Below are 18,235 nucleotides of genomic sequence, written 5' to 3'. Positions count from 1 at the left end.
GAGAATTCCATGGACAGAGGAGCCTGGCAGTCTATAGTCCATGGGGTCGCAAAGAGACGGACACGACTGAGTGGCTAACACACACAGACGTGGGACCTCAGGCAGGACAGTGTGGAGCTAAAAACTCTGCTTCCAGGGCTGGACCCACGGCTTCGGAGGCTGTTTTGATGACTGATCTCATTCATTCACTTATGTACTGGTTCAGCCAACAGATACTGACCAAACATGGCCATGTGTCCGTGCTAGACAGAGGCCGGGACCCACTGGAGCCAGATAGACAGGCACCTGCCTTCGTGGCTGTCAGCCTAGCATGGGGACATTATCCATAAGATCCCAGAAAACAGCAGCCAAGGCAGGAAGCAGGAGGTGTGAGCTGACTGGACAGGAACTGACCCTGTTGTGTGTTGGGAGCTGAGCTGGGAAGGGGGAAGCTGGCTGGGAGAGGGAGGAGGGACGAGGGCTTGTGGTAACAGCACGTGTGAGGCTCCGAAGAGAGTCAAGAGAAGGATTCAGAGGGGAGAGTGAGGGGATCTGGAGAGAAGATGAAGACCGTGGGCTAGAACTCACTTCTCCCTGAATGCAGAGTTCCAGAGAATAGCAAGGAGAGATAAGAAAGCCTTCCTCAGTGATCAGTGCAAAGAGATAGAGGAAAACTAGAGAGCTCTTCAAGAAAATGAGAGCTACCAAGGGTACATTTCATGCAAAGATGGGCTCGATAAAGGACAGAAATGGTAGGGACCTAACAGAAACAGAAGATGTTAAGAAGAGGTGGCAAGAATACACAGAAGAACTACAAAAAAGGTCTTCATGACCCAGATAACCACGATGGTGTGATCACTCACCTAGAACCAGACATCCTGGAGTGTGAAGTCAAGTGGGCCTAGGAAGCATCACTATGAACAAAGCTAGTGGAGGTGATGGAATTCTAGCTGAGTTATTTCAAATCTGAAAAGATGATGTTATGAAAGTGCTGCACTCAGTATGCCAGCACATTTGGAAAACTCAGCAGCGGCCACAGGACTGGAAAATGTCAGTTTTCATTCCAGTCTCAAAGAAAGGCAATGCCAAGAATGCTCAAACTACCGCACAATTGCACTCATCTCACACGCTTTCTCCAAGCTAGGCTTCAACAGTACGTGAATCAAGAACTTCCAGATGTTCAAGCTGGATTTAGAAAAGGCAGAGGAACCAGAGATCAAACTGTCAACATCCGTTGGATCGTAGAAAAAAGCAAGAGAATTCCAGGAAAACATCTACTTCTGCTTCACTGACTACACGAAAGCCTTTGACTCTGTGGATCACAAAAAAATGTGGAAAATTCTTAAAGAGATGGAAATACCAGACCACCTTACCTGCCTCCTGAGAAACCTGTATTCTAGTCAAGAAGCAACAGTTAGAACTGGACATGGAACAACACACTGGCTCCAAATTGGGAAAGGAGTATGTTAAGGCTATCTATTGTCATCCTGCTTATTTAACTTATATGCAGAGTACATCATGTGAAATGCCGGGCTGGAAGAAGCACAAGCTGGGATCAAGATTGCTGGGAGAAATGTCAATAACCTCAGATATGCAGATGACACCACCCTTATGGTACCATCCTTATGAAGAGGAACTAAAGAACCTCTTGAAGAAAGTGAAAGAAGAAAGTAAAAAAGCTGGCTTAAAACTCAACATTCAAAAAACGAAGATAATGGCATCGGCTCCCAGCACTTCACGGCAGATAGATGGGGAAACAATGAAACAGTGGCTGACTTTATTTTCTTGGGATCCAAAATCACTGCAGACAGTGACTGCAGCCATGAAACTAAAAGATGCTTGCTCTTTGGAAGAAAAACTATGACCAACCTTGACAGCGTATTAGAAAAGTAGAGGCATTACTTTACCAACAAAGGTCTGTCTAGTCAAAGGTATGGTTTTTCCAGTAGTCATGTATGGATGTGAGAGGTAGATCATAAAGAAGGCAGAGTGCCAAAGAATTGATGCTTTTGAACTGTGGTGTTCAAAGAAGACTCTCTGAGAGTCCCTTGGGCTGCACGGAGATCAAACCAGTGAAGCCTAAAGGAAATCAGTCCTGACTATTCATTGGAAAGACTGATGCTGAAGCTGAAGCTCCAATACTTTGGCCACCTAATGCCAAGAGCCAACTCATTAGAAAAGACCCTGATGCTGGGAAAGATTGAAGGCAGGAGGGGAAGGGGATGACAGAAGACGAGATGGTTGGATGGCATCACCAACTCAATGGATATGACTGAGCAAGCTCTGGGAGATGGTGAAGGACAGAGAAGCCTGGCGTGCTGCAGTCCATGAGGTCACAGAGAGTCGGACACAACTGAGCGACTGAACAGCACCACTTCCCACTGAGACATCTTCGCTGATTTGCATCGGCACCAAGGAAGTGCAGCGGTTTCTTTTAGGAATAAGAGAGGGTTTTATTGATGCAGAAGCTCGTCTCCCTTTCCCAGGCATGTGATTTTCTTTTCTAAGGGGACCCTAGCAGGACACAGCATCCGTGTGGAAAAGGAGTGACTGAGAGCAGGCAGAGGCTGGCAGGTGGGGAGGGAGAGCGGTGGCTTGGGAGATCCTCCTGGGGCCTCGGCTCTTGCAGACCTGGCGTCCCCTTTGCATATATATATCTTCAGTAACTCGAGTTGAAATGGTGCCTGTGTCCCTTCTGTGTGTGAGTGTGTCTGTCTCCTCCCGCCTGTGTTGATGTAAATATTCACTGGGCTTCCCAGGTGGCTCAGTGGTAAAGCGTCCGCCTGCTAATGCTGGAGATGTGAGATTGATCCCTGGGTGGGGAAGAGCCCCTGGAGTAGGAAATGGCAACCCACTCCAGTATTCTTGTCTGGGAAATCGCATGGGCAGAGGAGCCTGGTGGGGGCTACAGTCCATGGGGTTGCACAGTCGGAGATGGCTGAGCGACTAGACAACAACAGATATTCATTGACTGGATGAGTGATGGGGCTCTTGGCCGGACTGCATGCTGAGATGCAGGGTGGGACGGCTCCCCTGCCCTGGGCCAGGGGTGACTCCGTCCTGGCTGGCTGATTGCAGGGGCTTTCAAGCTCTACGACTTGGACAACGACGGCTACATCACCAGGAATGAGATGCTGGACATTGTGGACGCCATTTACCAGATGGTGGTAAGAAACTTGGGTTGTATGGGGTGGGAGGAGGCTGTAGGGACATGAAATTTAGTGACTGGGCCTGGCCCAGAGGAAGCACCCTCTGGGGCGGCTCTCCTGCCTGGGGTAAGAGATGGCCAGATGAGGGTCACTGCCCGGGGTTGCTCTGTGCAGATGGGGGCTGGGGTGGATGGGATGTTGTGGAACAAAATTACAGATGGTGAGGGCATTGTAGGGAGTCGGAGGGAGGGAAAGGCAGGCCTCATCTTGGAATTACCCCGGTCTGGGGGGCATATTTTCTGTTTGGCTGTGCCCCAGGTCATGTGGGATCTTAGTTCCCTGACTAGGCCTCACCCTCTGCATTGGAAGTGTGGAGTCTTAACACTGGACCATGTGGGAAGTCCTGGGGTGGGGGAGAGGGCATATTTTTGAGCAAAGGGCCCAAAGTCAGGTGTGGCAGGGGCCAGTCCCTACCTCATCTGTCCCTGGCAGGGGAACACCGTGGAGCTCCCTGAGGAGGAGAACACCCCGGAGAAGAGGGTGGACCGGATCTTCGCCATGATGGACAAGGTGAGACCCCTCGCATAGGCTCCACTGACCACCTGGGGGTCTGGCTCCAGGTAGGCATCATGACTGGTGTGATGTCCACTGGTCTGGCTGGCAGCCATCCCCTTTGAACATCAAGGGCTTTAAATAGATTTGTCCAGCTCTTTCTCTTTGATCCACTAAGATTCTCAGCCTTGTAAATTTTTTGCCATGGACCAGAGATGTTGGTATTCTGGACAGGTTGGCTGTGGACTCCTCAGAATAATGATTTTTAAGTGCATCAGATAAAATCCACAGGGTTAAGAAATGAATTTGTGATGTGAGCTTCTTTATGAATGCGTTGGAAATAATAGAGGTGGGTTCAAGAATCCCGCGGTACCGAAGTGCAGCGGTATGTACGGGTGGTCCTACAGCAGCTGTGACATGTCATGAAAATGCCGAGATCCCCACAGTTGGCAAAGTCACAGGTACTTCCAGTCCCGTGGGGGATTGTCACCTAGATTCATTATGGAAGGAAGGGCTCAATTTTAGTTAGCAGCTAGCAAAAAGGACGACCTCATTTTTTCCCATTTTAGTTCACAGAGCTGCTGAATTCTGTCCGCAGACCCCAGTTTAAGAAACTCTTCTTTCTAAAATGAGTTTGTTATTTTTATTATTATTTTTTTACAGTAGGCCCTTGTTGGTTATTTATTTTAAATATAGCAGTGTGTCCTCGGCAATCCCAAACTCCCAGTCTAGCCCTCCCCGTACCCACCCCTGCCGCCTGGAACCGGGGGAATAATTCATTCTCTCAGTCTGTGAATCTGTTTTGTAAATAAGTATATTCTTATCATTTCTTTTTAAACTTTTTATTTTGTATTGGGGTATAGCCGATTGACAAACGATGTTGGGATGGTTTCAGGTGGACAGCAAAGGGACTCAGCCATACATATAACACGTGTCCATTCTCCCCCAAACTCCCCTCCCATCCAGGCTGCCACATGACACTGAGCAGAGTCCCCTGGGCTATGCAGTAGGGCCTTGTTGGTTACTCATTCTAAGTGGAGCAGTGTATAGGTGTCAGTTCCAAACTCCCAAGCTATTGCTCCCCTGACCCTTCCCCTGCTGGTAACCATACATTCCTTCTCTAAGTCTGTGGGTCTGTTTCTGTTGCATAAATAAGTTCATCTGTATCAATTTTTTAAGCTTTTGCATATAAGCAATATCATATAAGAAACCCTTCTTTATACCAAAGTTTTAAAAGTGTAAATAGCATTGTTTTTAAATAGTAATTGGATAGCAGGATGGTACGGAAACTCAGTATTGCTTGCCTTCAAAAAAGAATACGAATGAGAGTGACCTTGGACTTATTATTGCATCCTGGTTGGGTGCAGGTGCTTGTCCTGAAAGCTTTGAGCCTGAGGCCTGACTTCCTTAATTAAAAAGTGAGATCAGCTCATGTCAGAGAGGCTCAGACACAGAGGCTCAGTCGGCACTGGGCTCCTGGTGACAATCAAAAGGCACGTCCACAGAGTGTGGGCTGAGAATCCTCGATTCTTGCAGAGAGGTTCAGTGTTATTCAACAGCAGGTGTTAAATCCCCCTCCCCGGCCCCTAATCAGACCTCCCTTATTTTGGGAAGCAAAGCACACACTGGGGTCAGATTGCGTGCAAACCCAACTTCCCCAGTTAGCAGCCGGGGGACCCTGGGCCAGGTGACTGAGCTTTGGCATCCTCACCAGTAAAATGTTCATAAGACCAGCCCCTCTTCTTAGACCAGGCACCCGTGTAGCATGAGTGGGGCCCACAGTGGACACCCTCGAGGTTTGCCTGCTGAGTTTGTGGAACCCTCATCACACCATCCCTCTCGGGTGTGGGACGTGGTAGGGGGGGTGGGTGGCCTCCAAGGCCTTTTTCTTTTGCTGTCATGCATTTCCTTGAAAGATGCTCCAGGGGAAGGAATTCTGGCCCAAATCATTTCCTCCCACAAGAGATCCACCAAAGCCCCCTTACATGGGTTCTGCCCAGCCTCCTTGCCGATCTCTGGGGTCCAGTGTATGCTGTCCAGGAATGGCTTAAACATCCTTCCAAGGGTGACCCCAGAGACACGCATCAGGCCCTCAGCCTTGTGGGATTAACACCCTTTGTGGGGACAAACAGCAGCGAGGATGATAACTATGGCCCTTAAGGGCGCTGCCAGTTGGCCAAGCCCTTTACAACAGCTTGAGCTCAAGGAGAGCTCACCCAGTGCCCCAAAGAAGCTGGGCAGTTCTCTCCAGTCCCCAGATGTGAAAACAGGAGCCCTGAGAGGTGGGTCGCCCACCCAAGGTGAGCCAGCCAGGAAGTGCCCGGGTCTGTCTGTGCCCGGCTCCTCCCACCTAATGAGTGGCGTTGCCTCCCTCCTGACCTAACTTTGGAAGCTCTCTGGGGACTAGCCCTGGGCTGGGTTTGGGGAGGGCGTGTCCAGGGTCCAGGCCAGAGGCCCCTGTCCTAGGAGGCTGGCCACCCGCTCCCTTCTACCCACCTCTCTGCTTACAGAACGCCGATGGGAAGCTGACGCTGCAGGAGTTCCAGGAAGGATCCAAGGCGGACCCGTCCATCGTGCAGGCGCTGTCCCTCTATGATGGGCTTGTATAGTCCAAGGCCCAGAGCTGGGGTGAGTGGAGGGGGCCTGGGGGGTGGGGAGGGGGCAAGGGGGCACACCCAGCCAGAGGACACCTGGGTTTGGCAGATAAGTACCTGGGTTTACCAGGGGCCCTTGGGGTCTGCCCAGGTGATACCCAGCTAGCAGGGGGAGGCCCAGGAGGCAGGGCCTTCAGATCAGCCAGGGCTCCTCTGTTTTTGTCGTTTTTATATACCTAGATTCAGCCAGAGACTTGACTTGAATAGAAGTTTCCCTGGGTTGAAAACACTTTGGAAGAACGTCCCAGTTATCAGGCAGGGCCAAGGCCTGGGAGAATAGAAGTTTCTCATCCCTTCTCGGTCAGGGTGGCTGAAGACCTCAGCTACTGACTCTCTTGATCAATAGCTCAAACATGGTTTCTTATTTTTTTTAATCCATAAGCTTTTGGTTTGTTTCTCTTAGTCCAGGATGATAGCCTACAGAGGCTCCTGTTGCTGGCAGAGAACTGACCCCCTCGGTCTTGTCCAGCTGTTAACATTCTCGTACGTGTCTCCTGGATGATGCGTTCTGTTGGCACAGGCCCAAGAGTGGACTTGCTGGAATACAGAACGTGTGTAGTGTATTTAGCTTTAGTCGGTGCTACCGGACAGTTTTCCAGCGTGGTTGCACCATCCCCTACTCCCACTCGTGATGCATGGGTGCTCCCAGTGCTCCGCTTCCTGGCCAGCGCTGGATCTTTTCTGCTTCTTAAACTTCAGCCGTTTTGGTGAGCCTGTGGTGGTAGCTCGTTGTAATCTCTATTTGCATGTTTCTGGCGTGCGCTGAAGTGGGCACATTGGCATATATGAAAGTGAAAGTGAAAATCGCTCAGTCGTGTCAGACTCCTTTGTGATCCTATGGACTGGGCCTGCCAGGCTCCCACTTCTAAGCTCACTCATTTGGCTTGGCAGCCTCACCATGTGCCCCTCTGCACAAGGCTGTCTAACAGCATGGTGACTGGCTTCCTTGGAATTCTCCCGGAAAGAGTACTGGAGTGGGTTGCTGTTCCCTTCTCCAGGGGATCTTCCCAATCCAGGGATCGAACCCAGGTCTCCCACATCGCAGGCGGCTTCTTTACCATCTGAGCAGGGAGGCCCAAGAATACTGGAGTGGGTAGCTTATCCCTTCTCCAGGGATCTTCCCGATCCAGGAATCAAACCAGCGTCTCCTGCATTACAGGCAGATTCTTTACCAGCTGAGCCACCCGGGAAGCTCATGTGTGCATACTCAATTTTGCCATCACCCTATGTGCAGTGCTGTCTGAGTCGTCTGTTGCTGCATACTGATATCTATATCAGGAATTTGGATACAGCTTTTTTTGATGCCTTCGGCTTAAAGTGTGTCATGAGGATACAGCCAAGCTGTCAGGAGGGTGATAAACCATCCCAGTTGCCCCAAGAGTATCCTGGATTTAGCACTGAAAGTCCTATGTGCTGGGAAACCCCTCTGTGTTAGGTAAACTGGGGTGATCACTCACTGTTGGCCAGGGCTGTGGTCTCATCTGAAGGTGTGGCTGGGGGTGACCCACTTCTAAGCTCACTCATTTGGCTTGGCAGCCTCACCATGTGCCCCTCTGCACAAGGCTGTCTAACAGCATGGTGACTGGCTTCCCTGAGGGTGAGATTTCTGGGAGGGAGAGAACCCAGGGTGAAAGCAGTCTTTTTATAACCCGATCTTGAGAAGCAAGATCCCATTGCTTCTTCCTCAAGAATGCCTTCACTACTTTAAGCTATTTGTATTTCTATATACTTTTTAGAATCAACTTATAATTGCCTGTGTGCACACACACACACACACACACACACATACTTGGATTTTGATTTGGATTGAGTTGACTCTCAGCTTCCCAGGTTTTCCGAGTGGTAAAGAACCTGCCTGCCAATGCAGGAGATGTAAGAGACTTGGGTTCAATCCCTGGGTTGGGAAGATCCCCTGGAGGAGGGCATGGCAACCCGCTCCAATATTCTTGCCTGGAGAATCCCATGGACAGAGGAGCCTGGCGGGCTACATCCATAGGGTCGCAGAGTTGGACACGACTGAAGTCACTTAGCATGCATACAAGAGTTGAATCTACTGTCTAACTAGGGGGGAGATTGGCAACTTTATAATGATGGGTGTTTCAATCCATGAAGATGGTATATCTTTCTGGTTCAGTGCAGTTCAGTTCAGTTGCTCAGTCGTGTCCAACTCTTTGCAGCCCCATGGACTGCAGCACGCTAGGCCTCCCTGTCCTTCACCAGCTCCCGGATTTTACTCAAACTCATGTCCATTGAGCCATCCTTTGAATTTTTGTCTTGGTAACATTTTGCTATTTTTAGCTAAAAGGCCTTTCACATCTTTTAATAGATTTATTCCTAGGTATTTGATGTTTTTGATGGTGTTTTAAGTAGTAATTTTAATTGTATTTTCCATTTGTTTCTGGTTTATAGAAATTCAGGTGGTTTTTTTTAACTGATCCTATAACCATGGTCCTGCCAACTTCATTTAGGAAATCTTAGATTCCGCCTCAGATTCTTTTGGGTTGTCTGCACTGTTTCTTCCTTTCCTGTCTCTCTGCCTTTGTTCCTTTCTCCTGCTTCCTTGCTGGTTGGGCCCTCCAGTCTCACAGGAGTGATGAAGGTCTAACTCTCGGGGGAAAGCTTTCAATAGTTTCCCATTAGTTAGGTTATTTGTTATTAGGGTTTGTATTAGTTAGGTTGTTAGATTTGATCAGATTTAGAAAGTTTTCTTCTTTTCTAGTTTTCTAGGAGTTATTTGGTTTTTTTTAATCATTAGTGGTGTTGAATTTTATCAAAAATTCCTGCATTTATCAATATCCTTATATGACTTCTCTCTCTTTCTTTGTTGTTGAGATGATGAACTACACCAGGTGATTTGTGTGTGTGTGAATACACTGTATGGCTCATCCATGGAGTCCTGCCCATTTAAATATTCTATGTTTTTTTTTTCTTCTGTTCTTTTTCAAATTCTTTTCCCATTTAGGTTGCTATATAATATTGAGCAGAGTTCCCTGTGCTATACAGTGGGTCTTTTTGGTTACCTGTTTTAAATATAGCAATGTGTACATGTCAACCCCAAACTCCCTCACTGTCCCTCCCTTCCAGCCTTACCCCCAGGTAACCAAAAGTTCATTCTCTAAGTCTCTGAGTCTGTTTCTGTTTTGTAAATAAATTCATCTGTAATTTTTTTTCCAGTTTTACACAGAAGTGATGCCACATGATATGTGTCTTCCTCTGACTGACTTTCTTCTCTCAGTCAATCTCTGGGTTCATTCATGTTGCCGCAAATGGCGTTATTTCATTGTTTTTATGGCTGAGTAATGTTTCATTGTGTGTGTGCACCACATCTTCTTTATCCATTTATTTGTTGATGGATATTTAGGTTGCTTCCATGTCTTGGCTACTGTAAACAGTGCTGCAGTGAACACTGGGGTGCATATATCCCTTTCTCTGGATATATGCCCAGGAGTGGAATTGTAGGATCATATGGTAGCTCTGTTTTTAGTTTTTTAAGGGACCTCCATACTGTCCTTCATAACAGCTGTACCAATTTACTTTCCCACCAACAGCGTAGGAGGGTTCCCTTTTCTCCATGCCCTCTCCAGCATTTATTACTTGTGGATTTTGTGACGATGGCCCTTCTGACTTACACAAATCGATTTTTGAATGCTAAGCCACTCATGATAAGCTTTTATGTATCATCAGATTTGATTTGCTGATATTTTGTTTAGGAGGCCTGTTTTGAAGCTTCTAGTATTATTTTGCATACTAAATCCTTTTTCATTGAAGGGACATTAGAAAATATGTTTAAAAAGAAAACCTCCATTAAAAATTAGTATTAAAAAAAAGAAACCCTTCATGTATAACCCCGATGGCTCAGTGGGTGGGGGCTCCACCTGCAATGCAGAAGACATAGGGCATGCAGGTTTGCTCCCTGGGAGAGAAGATTCCCCTGGAGGAGGAAATGGCAGCCCACTCCAGCATTCTTGCCTGAAAAGTCCCATGGACAGTGGAGCCTAGTGGGCTATAGTCCAAAGGGTCGCAAAGAGTTGGACACGACTGAATGACTGAACACACACACATATAGCCCAGAAATAACCACTGTGAACATTTTGTGTCTAGAATGATTCAGAAAGAATTGAACACTTACAGAAACTTAATGCTCAGTAACTAGGTCACATAGGAACATAATAATCAAACCAATTTGTAAAGGAACTGTGACAGATATTTCTATAATCTTAGAGATGCTCAGTATGCCGCTCTGAGTCCTGGAGCACATCCTGATCTGTTGTCTAATTTTCAAGGTCCCCTTTTTGTGAATTACCACCAGCGACCTCCTTGGCAACTGTCACCTAACAACTGCTTCATTTCCCCCAGGCCATGGAAAAGTGGTGCAATCATGAGTTTTGATGTATTCCGGGCCAAGGAAAAGTTGTACAGTGTAATTCAGTTCTTTAAAGCATATGATTATTTTTGAATTACCTTATTTGCTTTTGTCTCACAGTTTTCTATGAATATATATGTATACATATTTCCTCAACAACAATGAGTTCATAACCATATGCTGTTGGCTATTTTTCTCTTTTTGTTTTGTTTTTTCAAAGAACAACTTGTAGGAAATACTTATGTTTTCTTTTGGAGACTCAACACTAAGAGGTTTATAACGTGTTTTATCCAACTTGGCTTCACATTCTTTGTGTCTGCACTGGCTTTCCTTTACACAATTTATGTAGCCGTATATCTTACCCTCACCCTCACACGTCGGCCAAGACGGTATAATTTTATTTCCATGACAAGCTTTTCAGGGTGACAAGATTCACTTTTCTAAAGCTCTTCCCGAAAATTGCCCCTTCCCATTTTTTCTCAGACTTTCCCAGATCCTGTCTGATTGTAATCACATCCAACTTGTGTTCCATCATTTTTGTGATTTATTTGCCTTCTGAGATTCCTGATGTATTCTTAGATAAATTATTGTTATATAATTCACTGAATTATTCAGGAACTGAGATCATGCATATTTTCTACATCACTAAATCTTGCTTGAGATCATCCTTTTTAATAGCGGCATGGTGTTCCATTTATGGCTGGACCATACTTTAACCAGTCTTGTGGTATGGGACACTTGGTTGTTGGAAATTTGAGGATGGATTAAAACCATTTTAATTATGGAAACATTCTCAGGCATTAGTAGAGAATACGTAACTCCATGTGCCTATCACCCAGCTTCAGAATCACCGATTCATAGCAATCTTGAACCATTTATACCCTCCCCCACACACCACTCAAACTGGGTTGTTTTGAAGAAACTTCAAGACATCTTATCATTTCATACATAAACATTTCAAAATGTATTTCTAAAACATGATGATTCTTTAAAAAAAATCCATAATACCAAGGATAAAGTGATTCCTTAATGCGCTCCCATCAGCATTTAAATTCCAGTTTCCCATTGTCTCACGGTTTTTTTCTCACTTTGTTTATTGGAATCAGAATTGGAATAAAGGCCACAGATGGCAATTGGTTGGTAGGTCTCTATCTTACTTATCGTTTTTATTAAAGTTTTTTTTGTGTGGACCATCTTAAAATTCTTTATTGAATTTGTTACAGTATCGCTTCTGTTTCACGGGTTTTGTTTTTGTCTGTTTGTTTTGGCTGAGAGGCGTGTGGGATCTTGGCTCCCTGACCAGGGACTGAACCTGCACCGTCTGCACTGGAAGGCAAAGTCTTAACCACTGGGCCACCAGGGAGCCCACTCTTAAGATTACTTTCCTCCCTAAGTTTTCCCCCTTCCCTTTCCGTCTCACTGCTGAGAAGCGCACTCTGTAGGGTTCCCGACAGTACGGGGTTTGCAAACGGCGCCCCCGGGTGCTGTTTACAGACTCCTGTTTCTTGTCCTTCCTGGAAATGGCAGTTGATCTTGCCACTGGATTTGGTCCACTTTTGGTGAGACCGTCTCGTGGCTGGGGGTGTCCGGCAGGCACACGTGATGTCAGTGACATCAGCAGCTCTGATTGCCATCCCCATCCACTCATCAGGTCGTGCAAAATGGTGACGTCCTACAGTTGTCTTTCCTTCATGGCTGGGTGCATCACTTTTATAAAGGGAGACATTCCCTCATCCACTCGTGGGTTATCCCCAGGGTATAGCGTTCACAGGGAGGGCAGGATGGATACTCGATTCTTTATCAGTTTTCAAAACAAGTTGGATTTCCCACATCCTTTAGAGGTGACCAATGATGTTTTATAAAAACAATATGTATAATTATGAATTTAGGGATTTAAATGCATTTGATGAGCTTATTTTGGGGTGGGGGGGAACTGCCAAACTTTTCCACAGTATCTGCATCATTTTATGTTCTTGCCAGCGATGATCAAGGGTTCCACTTTTTCTGTACCCTCACCAACACTTGCTAGTTTTCGGTTTTACCCTAGCATTTGTGAAGTGGTCTTCTTTCTCTCTCTTCTTTTTTGCCTCGCCTCAAGGCGTGGGGATCTTAGTTCCCCGATCAGGGATCAAAGCTGTGGCCCCCTGCCTTGGAAACCCAGAGTCTTAACCACTGGTCCACCAGGGCGGTTCCTCCTTGTGGTCTTGGTTTGCTCTCCCTGGTGACTGATCCTGTCCAGCAGCTTTTCCTGTGCTTGTTGGCCTCTGCTCACTTTGTTCTTAGCGGTTGCACATTCTTCTGTCGCGTGGTTTCTTCCTTATTGATCTGACCCGTCCCTTTCTCGTGGACACTCAGTTTGTTCTCTTCTGTTTAATTTTGCTGTTACAGATGATACTGTCATACGCATCGCATTTATTTCTTACACATACATACTTAAGCACCAAATGTGTGGATCCGAGGGTGTGCACGTTTTTAGGACGTGTTACCTCGTCCTCTAGTTCCAGGGTCCCCAGTCCCCGGGCCATGGACTGGCACTGGTCGGTGGCGTGTTAGGAACCGGGCTGCACAGCATGTAGTGAGCACTTGTTTTCCACGAAACCAGCTCCTGGTGCTGGCAGGGTTCGGGCCTGCAGCTCCAGTTGACTCCCGCCTGCTCTGCCCCTGGCAGCCAGCGCTGAGCCCGCCCCCGCTCCGTGTCTTCCAGATGCCTGGGAACCACTCACCTCCTCCTGTGCCATGAGGCCACCTCCGCCCGACTCCCCCGCCCCCGGCTCCCGTGTCCACCGAGCCTTCCTCCGCATCCACGCCCAGCCGAGCTGCCCGGGAACCGCGAGGCCGGCTCCCCCCTGCCCCGCACCCACCCGCCGCCTGAAGCCACCGGCTCCGATCGCCAACAACCTCTGCTTGTCCCGAAAACGACCACACGGATGGGAAAGGCTCCGGCCCTCTGCAGAGCCCGGGACTCCTCTGCTTTGCAGGAGGGGCCTCTCGGTCTCTGCTGCTCTCCTTGTGTGTGTGCTTTTCTTCGTTTTTGTTTTTATTTCAAACAGACATTGAAAAAGAAAACAAAACAAAACTACCTTCTGTTCTAGAAGATTCCGACTGACAGATGGGGAGAAGGCCTCGGAGAACCCTGCCTCCCACCTTGACCTTTGCAGCCAGAGAGGCCCTGGGAGTCCCGGCCTCGGCTGCGGGGGCTCCGGCATGGGGGGTAATGTGATGTTGCCGCCCTACTCTCCTCGGGCAGCAAAACCGCCTGCTTGGCTAGGATGATTAATTACGATGATGCTGATTTTCTGTGATAACAGTATTGTGCTTTTGGTGGGGAAAGTGAGGTTTTTTTTATATATATATATATATACATATATAATTGATATCTTTTATTTATTGGTTGTTAACTGTTGCTGCTGCCTCCGTGTGTCCAACGGTCCCAGGGATGCGTGGCCCATGGTTTACATGTGCACGCCCCTCGCCCACCTGCCCACACGCTTTGGAGGATGGTGGCCTGCAGTGGCCGAGAAGCCAAAAATTTTTTTTTTTTTTAATTTTAAAAGTTTAGATACTGTGCTTGCTTGATGCTTGGAGAGGGGAAAGGTGGGCTTCTTCAATGGCTAATGCGCTGTTCCCTCTGCCCGAGTGCCTCCTCTCTGGATCTCTGTTCTCTGCTCCCGGTTCATACCTCTCTTCTGTCCTGTATCCTCCTCGGGGTCCATCCCGTCTTTTCTGAGGACAGACAGTGGACAGCTTTGAGCTTCTCGGTTCTCACTTTGGTGTTTGCTGCCGCGAGGTTTGTGCTGAGACTGGGAGCCAGGAAGGTGGGCCGGGGGTGGGGTAGACCGAGAAGCTAGGAGAGGTGACGAGGGAGTGAGCCAACGTTTAAGGGCTGCTACTCTGTCTCCTCGGTGGGCTTTGAGAATTGCTGATCACTCTGCTTTCCTGCCTTCCTGTCTGCCTCGTCCAGAGGACACGGTACCCTTCCCTCCTTTAGCTGAAAAGCCAGGAAGGATGGAGGAGGGCAGGGAGAGATGAGCTGCAGGCAGTCCCATTCAGGTGGCATCTCCAGCTGTGACCTGCCTGTGCTCACGGAAGTTTCGAGCTCTGCCTGCCCCTGAGACAGAGCAGCCCCAGAGTCAGATGACCTTGGAGCAGAGGCTGGAAGCCCAAGGCTGGCCCTTGCTCTTTGATCGTGGGCACCCCCTTGCCCTCTCTGGGCCCCAGCTTCTGCTGCCGCTGCAGACCCAGGGGGACCTGGGCTGGAGGATCTGAAGGCTCTTCTCCATCCCTTCTGATGCAATCTAATTTTAAGCCCGGGTCTCCGGCTGTTGGTGACTCTGTGGTCTGCGGCTAAGTTTCCAGATCCCAGCAGACACGGGGACCATCTGAGCTACCATCTCATCTCTTGGCACATGTCTTCAGGGACACGGCAGCCCCTGGTGGCGTTGTGTGGGGTCAGATGACACACCTTGTCCCTCCCCGCAGAGTTTCCTGGTCCCTCCTGGACTCTGGAGCCAGCTTCCAGGCTCAGAATTTGTCCTCCCCCAGGGAAGGCTTTGGGGGCCAGAAGCAGCCTCCTAGCCTGTGGTAGGGCCAGGCTGGAGTCTAGAATCCCAACTTCTTTTTTGCACAGTCAGCAGCCGACCCCATCCCTGCTTATCCCGGCCCCAGGAGCTGGCGCTCATCCCCCACTGGGAATCGCCCGTGCCATCTACTTTGCACTTTCCCAGGAGGCCAGAGATTCCTTTGGTCCTTAGCCCTCAGCCACCAGATGCTCTGCCAGAGAGCAGCTCTGCCAGTGTGGGCCTTGAGCGTCCACTCCTTAGGCTAAACCACTTAGCCAGCTCCCACCTCTCCTTCCTGACGTTCGCAGACCCTCCACGTCCCCTGGAAGCCCCCCAGACAGACCCTGCATGAGTGGGATCGGTAGTTCCATTTTCATGGGGGACTTTGAAACCTGGGCTCTTTGGGGCCCCTACAGTCCCCTTCCTGCTCAGGCCACTGGCCCAGGAGGCCCGGGACCCATCACCAAATCCTGCAGTTCTTCCTCCTGGCTCTGCCCTGGGGGCCTAGGGTGGGAGGTGAGCTTGGTGACTTGCGACTGGAGGTCAGATGACTTCTGAGACTAGATCTGTGTCTCTGGCCCCGGGGTCAGGAGCGGTTGTGCAGCTGTCCCAGGGGCATCACGGAAAGGGCTTGTGGCTGAGAATTCTCCAGGGTTCAGCATGTAGGTCCCACCAGCTGAGGCATTGATTCCCAGGTGTCCGGGGAGACATGAGTGCCAGGCTTTCCTGCCACCTTCTCGCCTTTGGCCTTTTGATTTGGAGCCACAGGTGTGGCTTAGCAGGAGGTACTGTGGACCCGTGCCCTAGGGACACCTTGGGTTCTTGTCCAGAGACTGTCCAGAGAGTGCTGGATACTGGCTGTTTTTGCCCAAGGTTGTGGACAGCGACAAGCCTGTCCCCTCCTCTAACCAGGCCTCCAGCCTCGGCACCCTGGAACCCTGAGCAGTCTGTGGGCCTCTCTCCCTGCCGCCCTTTCCCACCCGAGGCCCAGCCCCATCAGCTGCTGCTCTCTGGGGCTTCCAGACCTGCCGGAAGCCAGGCTCTTCGCCTCCCCCCGCCCCCGCCATCCCCGCTCCCAGCCCAGGAGCAGGAATCAGCCTCGGGCAGTGCATCTGCAGCAGGCCTGGCTCCTTCCTCATGGTGTCTGCTCCCACTCCGCATTGATGGTCCTTAGGAGAACGTCATGCATTTCCAGTATTCAACCAAGCAATGTTTAGAGTAACATCAAGGCAAACGCATGTCCTCTCCATCCCCTGAAATGCTTTTCATTTTGACAGACACTTCCTAGAGACAGATGCACCTGGGCTTTCGGGGACATTGTCTCTTCTCTCGGGGTTTGGGGGTGGTGGTGGGTGGGAGTCCTGGGTCTCCTGGGAAGTGGCAGCTTCACTGTTAAAGGTGAAAGCTAGGGGTTCCCAGTGGCTTCAGCTTCTAAGTATTGAGGAGAAGGCTGGGAGCGCCCCCTGGTGGTGGTGAGCAGTAAAGACATGTGGGGGACTTGCTCAGCCAAATAGATGGTTTGAGAAGGCTGCAGATGGGGATTTGAGGAGCGGGAGCCCACATCTCACCCAGGCCCTGGGCTTCCAGCCCCAGCTCATTGGCAGCATGTGTCCCACACACCCCTCTTCTAGGTCCACCGCAGGGGTAGCAAGTGAATCAGCATAAGGGCACTGTGATGGGAAGCCTTGCCCCCCACCCCCTTCTTTTTTAATATCTGCGGAATAAACCCAATGGTTGATTTTTGAATGAATAAAAAGGCTTTTGATGAATAAACAGCTGGTCCCAGCTTCTGTCTTAGCATCTAGGCATCTCAGGCCTTATCTGCTCCCTGGGATTGGGACGAACTCAGAATCCTTTCCACCCACCCACCCCGACCCCCACCCTCTGCCCAGGCTGTACATTTCTGTGTTCCCTGTGTCTTTGCCCAGGGAGGGCCACAGGCTCCCAGTCTGACTCAGTGACTGGCTTTCTCCAGGACTCTGGGCAAGTCTCTGCTGCTCCATCTGTCAGATGGGAGTGAGTCTCTGTTCAACCCCTATCATGGGGCTGTTGTGGGGAGCAGCCATGAGTGGAACCATTAGAGCCTTTGGTCAAGGTGAAAGGCCAGTGGAGATGTGAATGGTCATGGTGCCCACCACCCAGAGCCAGTGACTTTGGAAAGGAATTTGGGCAACACTTACCAAAAAAAAAAAGCAGTGTTTCCTGGGTGGTGATTTCCTTTGTCTGCCTCCCCAGTCCCTCTGCACTTCTTTCGGGGTGCTGTCCTGTCTGAATCTGCTGGTGGGTGTCTCAGGGAGGGGCAGGCCCTTGCCCTGGTGGTGCACCTGGCGGGGGGGTGGGACCCCGGGGTGGACAGAAGCGTGTAGCATGCCCAGGCCTCCTCTCGTGCTCCCGTGTATGTCGTCCGTGTCGCGCCAATTAAACGCGCTTCCTGGCTTGTCTTTGCTTCCCTCGTGTGGACTGTTGCTTTGTCTGTTTCTGTCTCGTTTCACTGTAGCTTCTTCTTCCTCCCCTGACACCCTTTCTCTTGCTCAGGGTGTTGTCCGTCTAGTTGCCGGAGGAAGAATGTGCAGAGTGAGAACCTTGGGTGTAGTGAGCAAACCAGAGCGTTTCCAGGAGAGTTTCTGTGGAAGCTGTGGGTTCAGCAGCGTGAACCTCAAGCCCACCCCACGAGGCACTCCCAGCCTTTCCGTTCCCGCCTGTTTCCTCTCTTGCGGGTCTTGACAGGGTTTGAAAACGTGGGCCTGACTGAGTATTGTCAGAATCACCCAGGAGCTTGTGGAAACCCAGGATGCCAGCCTCACCGCCAGAGTTTCTGGTTAACAGAGTTTGAGCTGGGGCTTAGGAATGTACGTTTCTGACAAGTTCCCAGGCCCTGCTGATGCTGCTGGTCTGGGATCACACGCTGCAACCCCTGGGGAGCTATTGACACTGGGGGACAACCAGCTGGGTTCTCAGTTTTATTTTTTTGGCCATGTT

At 49.6% G+C, this 18,235-nt stretch overlaps 1 protein-coding gene across 2 annotated transcripts in view; it reads left to right on the top strand.

Annotated features, from left to right (window-relative positions):
• Positions 1-17,956, top strand: part of NCS1 (neuronal calcium sensor 1) — a 55,236-nt gene extending 37,280 nt beyond the window's left edge. Inside the window, exons 5-8 of one of the 2 annotated variants that reach the window (XM_055399820.2) lie at positions 3,058-3,146; positions 3,621-3,698; positions 6,191-6,308; positions 13,402-17,956. In XM_055399820.2, coding sequence (XP_055255795.1) covers positions 3,058-3,146; positions 3,621-3,698; positions 6,191-6,289 — 266 coding nt within the window. In that variant the 3' untranslated portion in view covers positions 6,290-6,308; positions 13,402-17,956. The remainder of the gene's footprint in view (positions 1-3,057; positions 3,147-3,620; positions 3,699-6,190; positions 6,309-13,401) is intronic. The other variant, XM_055399821.2, reaches the window with a different exon arrangement.
• The last annotated feature ends 279 nt before the right edge of the window (positions 17,957-18,235 follow it).

Source organism: Moschus berezovskii, chromosome 11 (genome assembly GCF_049115385.1).
Source record: "Moschus berezovskii isolate FMDL1 chromosome 11, NW_MosBer_1.0, whole genome shotgun sequence".
In the NCBI taxonomy this organism is placed as follows: Eukaryota; Metazoa; Chordata; class Mammalia; order Artiodactyla; family Moschidae; genus Moschus; species Moschus berezovskii.
The sequence above is the reverse complement of the archived record's forward strand: the minus strand, read 5'-3'. Positions and strand labels throughout refer to the sequence as shown.